This window comes from Schistocerca piceifrons, chromosome 6 (genome assembly GCF_021461385.2).
Source record: "Schistocerca piceifrons isolate TAMUIC-IGC-003096 chromosome 6, iqSchPice1.1, whole genome shotgun sequence".
NCBI classification, from domain to species: domain Eukaryota; kingdom Metazoa; phylum Arthropoda; class Insecta; order Orthoptera; family Acrididae; genus Schistocerca; species Schistocerca piceifrons.
Window position 1 is genome coordinate 441,085,730 of NC_060143.1, and position 8,029 is coordinate 441,093,758.

Below are 8,029 nucleotides of genomic sequence, written 5' to 3' on the forward strand. Positions count from 1 at the left end.
AACATCCATGCCAGAGGCAGGATTCGAAACTGCGACCGTAGCGGTCTTGCGGTTCCAGACTGCAGCGCCTTTAACCGCACGGCCACTTCGGCCGGCTGCACAGTTGCTGTTCACACTTTTTAGTTCACGTTACCACAGTAGCTACTGCTCTGACGTAGCTTCTACATAAGAAATACAGTAAGTCCCGTAACTTTCACGATGGACCGACTACACTGAATTGGTGTACAACTGTTTTCATCAGTTATTACTTAAATTACAACATTCGTTAAACAGCTACTATATTATAAATCTGGTATTAGTTGCCACTTATACATCATCATACGTGAATAGCTAAATGAATGTGAAGCAGTATCATAAGTTTACGTATTCATTAACTACGAAGAAGCAGTGGTACTGTGTGTATGACTGTGAGTCTTCTTAAAAAGTTTTCATATCGTTGAGCATTTTTGTATGGTGTGAGAGATTCTTAAAAATCTTCCAAACAATCTGAAATGGTCCATTCTGAATCACTCGTCTAAGTCTGTATTATAAGCACTTACTTAAAATACGTCAAACATTAATTTGCCATCGTGTCACATATTTCTAATATGACAGCCATCTCGAGTAAGATTAAATGGTACTTCGTTAAAATTTTGATAAAATGTGCATCATATGGCACCAATAGATCAATTGCGATAAATTGAAAACCTCTTGCTGTGCTCTACTACAATATGCCTTCCTCTTTAGAGTAGTCCAATCGTGAGAAGAAGATTGGTACTGCAAAATCAGATACAATAAAGCCAATGAGAGGATAGTCTAAACGTCATTATCGGTGTCTTACCGTCCAGGTGGTCGAAGTCGAGGAACTTGGTGGGCATCCAGGCGGACTCGTTGTGCGTCCAGTACCCGGGATTCGCCCGAGGCCTCGGTTCGGGTGCTGCCATCAACGCCGCCAGCCTGGGTGCAGGTGGCGTCGACGCTGGTGTCGTTAGCGACGCCAGGGTAGACACCAGGCGTGAGCGGGATGCGGGGGCGGACGAGACGCTCCACAAGGCAGGGCCGGAAGCAGCGGCGGCGGAGTGGGAGGGCGTCGCCAACGCAGCGTCCACCGAGGAGGAGGCCGCGATGTCGTCTGCAAAAGCACCCGCATGTCGGTGACAGCACAGTGCAACGCTAGAGTGGTCACGCTGTCTGCTGTGAAGCTTCTTACCGTCTGACAGTTGAGGGCAGACTAGCGACCGAAGCTGCAAGAAAGACACTCATCATTTAGTGTCATATGTCTTATAAGATTAACGTGCTTTTTTATTTCTTTTTATACTCAATTTGCCAAATAGTTCTTATAATTTAAACCCAATGGTTACTAAAACATCAAAAGACCCAAACATATTGCAAATTCAGACCCCCCGGCCCCCATCAGAGTTTCGTGTCTGCATATGAAGGCTAATATCAAGAAATACTGTACAGATTTTGATACGATATGAAACGTCCCCTTTTGAACAATTATACATGACTGTGCTTAAACTGACACACAATATATTTAGCGCAACGCAATCTGACTTTCAATAATCCCTACAAAAGAATGGCCCTGACTAACATTAACCTATACCTTTCACAAATCACTTACCTCACAAAAATCTTCGTTACTCGAACTACTGCAATACAGCGAGCGCCACTACTGCCAGCTAAATAAAAGATTCCAACTACGGAAGGCACTAACTACTGATAGGCATAGTTAGCAAATGAAAAGTTTTAATAGAGAACAAACAATGTATTTACCTCAATAGTGTTGAAAACTCATAATATACGTAGCAGTTCATGACATCCAGTCTTACAAATTTCAAAACTCCGCCATCTCTCTCCCCACATCCACCACTGCTGGCGGCTCACCTCCAACTGCCCAGCGCTACGCGCTGTTAACATCCAACTGCCCAACACTACAATGGCAGACAACAATGCAAACTAGCCACAGACTGCACACAGCACAGCCAGTGATTTTCATACAGAGCGCTACGTAACGTTGCCAATAAGAAAACATAAACAGCCTACTTACATCGATTTCCACTGTTAACTATAGGAAGATTTTGTGCATATCACTATACATTATAAAGAACTATTCCTTCAGTGGGCACTTTGTGCTCCCCGTAATTGCTTCGGTTTATCCTGTATTATTTATCTGTACTCATTAGGATGTTCATTCCATTCAACACGAACTTCTATTCGTCATTTCTTTGCTGAAGATAGCACTGTCGTAATCGGATCTTATCACTGACATCATTAAACCTCTAATTTTAATGCTGTCTTGAATCTTGCTTTTATTTCAGTCATCGCTTCTTCGATGTGCAGATTGAATGGTTGGAGCAAAAGACTACCTCCTTGTCCTACCAGTCATTAATCCGAGAACTTCGATCTTAATCTTCCATTCTTATTGGTGACTCTTGGATCTTGTACATGCTGTATATTATCTGTCCTCTCTTATAGGTTACCATTATGAGAATTTCGAACACCTTTCTCCTGAAAAGCAGTAAGTAGACCTTGCTTCTACGATTTCATAAGTACTATCTTTGTGTCTGCTGAAGCTTTAATTCTTTTACTAAGTCACTTGATATCGTTGGCTCGATTACTACAAGGAAGAGCGCTGACGTGAGAATGTCGTCATCAGTCTGGAAGATAGGTCTCGGGATGAGTGCGGCTTCGATGCTTGCAGAACAGTTTGTAGTGTCTCCGCGTTCAGACTGCTACGCCCGAGTACTTTATGAACGCGTCGTTTTACCGAACCAACTATTCTTTCCCGGCTAAGCGACATGTGGGGCAATCCCCATCCATCTGTTAAGGTGTGCAGGTAACCTTGCTAGGGCCAGGGAAGACTCAGTCCAAAACGTTGCACTTCCAGTCTCACAGTCGTTTAGAGTTGCAGGAATAACGCAACAGTCTCGTTCCCAACAACATAACTGGTAGTTCAAACTTGGGATTGTTGTCGTCTTGATGGGCGCTGAAGTATTTGTGCTACACGTCAGGTATGCGTTAAGTATATCCGTTTCCTCAAACGTGATATACAAAACGGCACCATATACACAGAACCGTCACAAAAAGCGTGAACCCGTGAGCTTCCGTTTTCAGAGGTTAAGACCTACCTGGACAGACATACGCGTATATTAGTTCCGGGAGTGACGGTAGCTTTGTACACCATTTCGAGACAAGGCGATTAGGCAGGACTTTGTGGGTACAGAAAAGACAGATAATGTACAGCGTATATGAGAAGTAAGAAAGAACATTTGGAATTGAAGACCAACAGCAAAGTGCTTGGATTAATAATGTTGTACGACAGGGATCCAGCCTTTCTCCTCCGCTTTTCCAAGGACGTAGCCAATGATTTTGTCTCAGGAGAGGCCAATCTTAGGGAGGACATTAAAAGAGGTCTTTTCATTTATTCTGAAAACACATTTACTTATTTTCTAATTTTACGTACACAATTTGCTTTCGGGAGGCTTTCGTACAAGTAGTATTCGAATTTGGTCTATAAAATTAAGCAAGAAAGGCTGTTTTTGAAAAAGTATAACACATATTCTCAACAGTACGAGAAAAATCCCCACGCACAATTAGATGTTTCTTTATTTTGCAATATCACAACTTAAGCTTATTTCGAAATGAATTAAAATTGTAATATGATGTATTTTCCATTTGCTGACAAAATACAGTTCATTTTTCTAATATAAAATTCGATATCGCAAAGTAGGAAACTCTTAACGTTGGGTTGAATAACTTGTAAAGTTAAAAGGGTTCAAACTGCATTTGACAATAGCTGTCTTTCTACTACTACAATCTATTATTTAAATTTGTGGTTTATCCGAAACAAAGTTAGAATTCCTTCAGCGCTTCAAAACATCCAAAGTTACTCTGTTCAGTCTGGAGTTTTATAAAAGTATATTTCATTTCATTAAGGTTCTACAATTTTCTTAAGTGACGCAGAACCTCTTTTCAAATTATTATTTCAGCGGTCAAGTTCAAGTTATAGCAACCAAATGTATTCAGAAGTCGAAATGGAATACATAAATACTATGAACTACAGTTCTCGGACTTTACTATTGATTCGACCATTTATTTCAGCTAGACTTCCAATGTATACCGCCTCAAAAATGGGTTTGCATTTGACCATGATAATACGGGTATACAGTCTTCGACGCCAATAAACGCTTTTACGATGTAAAATATAAGTTATCTTTTATATGACGTTTAATAAGAAATTCGTTACAGGTATGACGGCTGTAGCCATTGTTTTAAGGATATTACGAATGAGACACTTCACAACAGAATCTTCTTCTTCTACGTGATCAGGCCCGGTGGACCGCAAGCTGCTACAAGTTTCCTCCTCCACTGTATTCTGTCCATTGCTGCTATCTGCCATCCGTCCACATCTATTCATGCTTGGATTAAATCTTCATGGAGACCATCAATCCAGCGTTTCTTGGGTCTCCCAGGGGCTCTCTTTCCAGTAGGTGTGGAATCCACGAGCTTCCGAGGCCATCTGTGAACTTCCACCGGGCCACATGTTCGGCTCACTGCCTTCGTTTGACTTTGACAGTTTCTGTTATGTTGCGTTGCTGGCATAGTTCCTCAAGCTCTATTCTTAACACAATATCGTAGTAAAACTTGAAAACATGAAATATCGCCATACCACAAAGAGCCATCTTCATGCCGTGAAACGTAGCACAAAATGACGATAGCTACCATCTTCTAGTTTAAATATCGCTGAACTACGCATACTGGCGAAATCATACACAAAACAATATTAAAATTAAATACTGTTTGCGAGAGAAATAAAGAACTATGCCTCAAATTAAGGTAAGTACTGTAACAAAAGTAACAAAAATATTGTTGTATTACTGTTTCTTCTATTTTGCTTAGCATTTCAGCTCAATGAATGAGCGTGCAGACGGAGTGTTAACACACTGTATTCACCCTCTGAAAGAACGGGCTTAAATCCTCGTTTGGCTACTCTAGCTCACGTGTCTCATGCATTCCCTGAACCACTGAAGGTGAGATGAGAGGTGAGATTGTTCGTTGAGAGAGAGAGCGAGAGAGAGAGAGAGAGAGAGAAAGAGAGGGACAGAGTGAGGGGGTGGGGGGAGAGAGAGAGAGAGAGAGAAGTTGTCGGTTGCTTTAATAACACTTGTCCAGTTCTAACTATTGTTAAACCTCTCAAGATTTCTCCGTCAACTGACGTTAAGCCTTTATCTTTTTTCCTTCCTTTTTCCATTAAAAGTCTGAAGTTTCGAAGCTAGATAAAATGTGAGTGCTAATTTAATGCAGAAAAATAATGTAAACTTTCCCAGCACAGCAGAGTGACAGGAATTTTCAGGTATTACCTGATGGACACATTACAGACACGTGAAAGGAAAGTTTTATGAATAGTGTTTGTCTTTCCTGTATGTCAGGTTGCAGCTTCCTACTCTCACATAAACGCTTTTGTTCTAGTAATGTACGTTTAAGTACATTACTTACTATATTCCGATTCCTTAACGTAACAGTTTAAACTACTGAAATTAGGAAGCTTTTCAAATCTAGCCGATAAATACGAGAGAACTAGAATATTTCGAAAGAGTTATTCTTCATCGGCTCAAGAGTCCGTATACAGAATGTCATTTGGTCTCTGTTTAGTGATTATTCCTTCTTTAACACTAGATTTTTATTTTAGTTTACTTGATACTGTGTTCCACATATTCCTTTCCTCTACGATTCTGCGCAAAACGTCCCCATACCTTACCGTATCAGTCCACTTAAGTTTCAACATTCGTCTGTAATATCACGTCTCAAATGCTACGATCTTCTTCTTTTCCCGGTTTCCTACAGTTCATGTTCGACTACCATACAATGCTGTGCTCCAAACACACATTCTCAGAAATTTCCTCTTCAAATTAACGCCTATGTTTGATATTAATAGACTTCTCTTGGACAGGAATGCCGTTTTTGCCAGTGCTAATCTGGTTTTGATGTCCTCCTTGCTCCATCCGTCATTAGTTTTTTGCTAACAGGGTACCCGAATTCCTTAACTGTATCTATTTTGTGACAATCAGTCATGATGCTAAATTTCTCGCTGTTCTCATTTCTGCTACTTCTCATTACTTTCGACTTTGTCCGGTTTACTATCAATCCATAATCTGTACTCATTGAAATCTTCGTTCTATTTAGGAGACTATGTAATTCATCTTCACTTTTCCATATGACAGCAATGTCATCAGCGAATCGTATCATGGATATCCTCTCACCTTAAATTTTAATTCCACTTATGAACGCAGCTTTTATATCCATAATTGATTCTTCAATGTACGGACCGAGCACCAAGGGCGAAAGACTACATCCCTGTCTTAAACCGTTTTTAATCCCAGCACTTCGTTCTTGGTTGTCCACTCTTGTTATTCACTCTTGGCTCCTGTACATATTGTATATTAACTATCCCTCCTTATAGCTCAACCCTATTTGTTTCAGAATTTCGAAGATCTTGAACCATTTTCCATTGTCGAACACTTATTGCAAGTCGACAAATCATATGAAAGTGTCTTTTTCTTTCTTTAGGCTTGCTTCCATTATCAACTACAACGTCAGAGTTGCCACTTTGGTACCTTTACTTTTCCGAAAGCTAATATGGTTGTCATCTAACACAGTTTCCTTTGTCATTTTCCTGTATATTACATTTGTAAATAATTTTGAGCATGAGCTGTTCAGCTGAGAGTGCGATAATTCTCTCACTTGTCAGCTCTTGCAATCTTCGATATTGTGTGGTCGCTGTTTTTCCGAAAGTCAGATGATATGTCACCAGACTCATACATTTTACACAACAGCGTGAATAGTCGTTTCGTTGCCACTTCGCCCAATGATTTTACAAATTATAATGAAAAGTTTTCTATCCATTTCGCCGTATTTGGTCTTAAGTCCTTCGAAGCTCTCTTAGATTCTGATTCTAATACTGGCTCACCTAACTCTTCCAAATCGACTTCTCTTTCTTCTTTTATGGCATCAGACAAATCTTCCTCTGTATAGAGGCCTTCGGTATACTGTTTCCATCTTCTGGTTCTCTCCTCTGCATGTAACGGTGGAATTCTCGTTTCTCGCTTCATGTTACCACTCTTGCTTTGACTTTCGTATAAACTGAGTCAGCCCTACCGAAAATCATTTATTTTTCGCTTTATTCATGTTTTTCATGCAGGTATTTCGTCTTAGCTTCCCTGAATTTTCTAGGGTATTTATTTCATTCTGCAGCAAGTTGTATGTGTGTATTCCTTAATTTCCCTGAACATTTCTGAACATCCTTCCTTTATCGATCTTGTGTTATCCATGGTTTCTCCGCAGTTACCTTCTTTGTACGTGTGGTTTTCTTCCCAAATTCTGCGTCAGTGCTTTTTAGAGATGTCCATTCCTCTTCAGTGTACTGCCTACTGAGCCATTCATTATTGCTGTATCTATAACCTTAGAGAGCTTCAAGCGTATCTCGGTGTTCCTTAATACTTCCGTATCCCTCTCCCTTACTTATTGATTCTTCCTGCCTAATCTCTTAAACTTCATGCTACTCTTCATCACTACTACATTGTGATCTGAACCTATATCTACTCCGGAGTACACCTTAGAACTCAGTATCTGATTTCGGATCTCTGTCTGACCATGATGTAAAATAACAGAAATCTTCCCGTATCTCTCATCCTTTTCCAAGCATACCGCCTCCTCTTGTGATTCTTGAACAGAGTATTGGCTGTTACTTGCTGAACTTTATTACTGAACTCAATTAGTAATTCTCCTCTCTGATTCCTTGTCCCAAGCCCATATTCTCCTGTAACCTTTTCTCCTATCTTTCCCCTACAACTGTATTCCATGCTCCCAGTGACTATTAGATTTTCATCTTCCGTTACGTTTTGTAGTATCCTTTCAGTATCCTCACACACTTTCTCTATCTCCTTGTGTTCAGCTTGCGACTATCGTTGTCGGTGTTGGTTTACTGTCGATTCTGATAAGAACAACCCTGTCACTGAACTGTTCACAGTAACGCGCTCTCTACCCCATC

The 8,029-nt window shown here is 40.4% G+C and overlaps 1 protein-coding gene across 1 annotated transcript in view; it reads right to left on the reverse strand.

Annotated features, from left to right (window-relative positions):
* The window catches only part of LOC124803369 (hemicentin-2-like), a 255,061-nt gene extending 252,981 nt beyond the window's left edge, over window positions 1-2,080 (reverse strand). The window contains exons 1-2 of the mRNA XM_047264555.1: window positions 2,074-2,080; window positions 821-1,111 (exon numbers count right to left, since the gene is read on the reverse strand). Coding sequence (XP_047120511.1) covers window positions 821-1,111; window positions 2,074-2,080 — 298 coding nt within the window. The remainder of the gene's footprint in view (window positions 1-820; window positions 1,112-2,073) is intronic.
* Window positions 2,081-8,029: the final 5,949 nt, after the last annotated feature.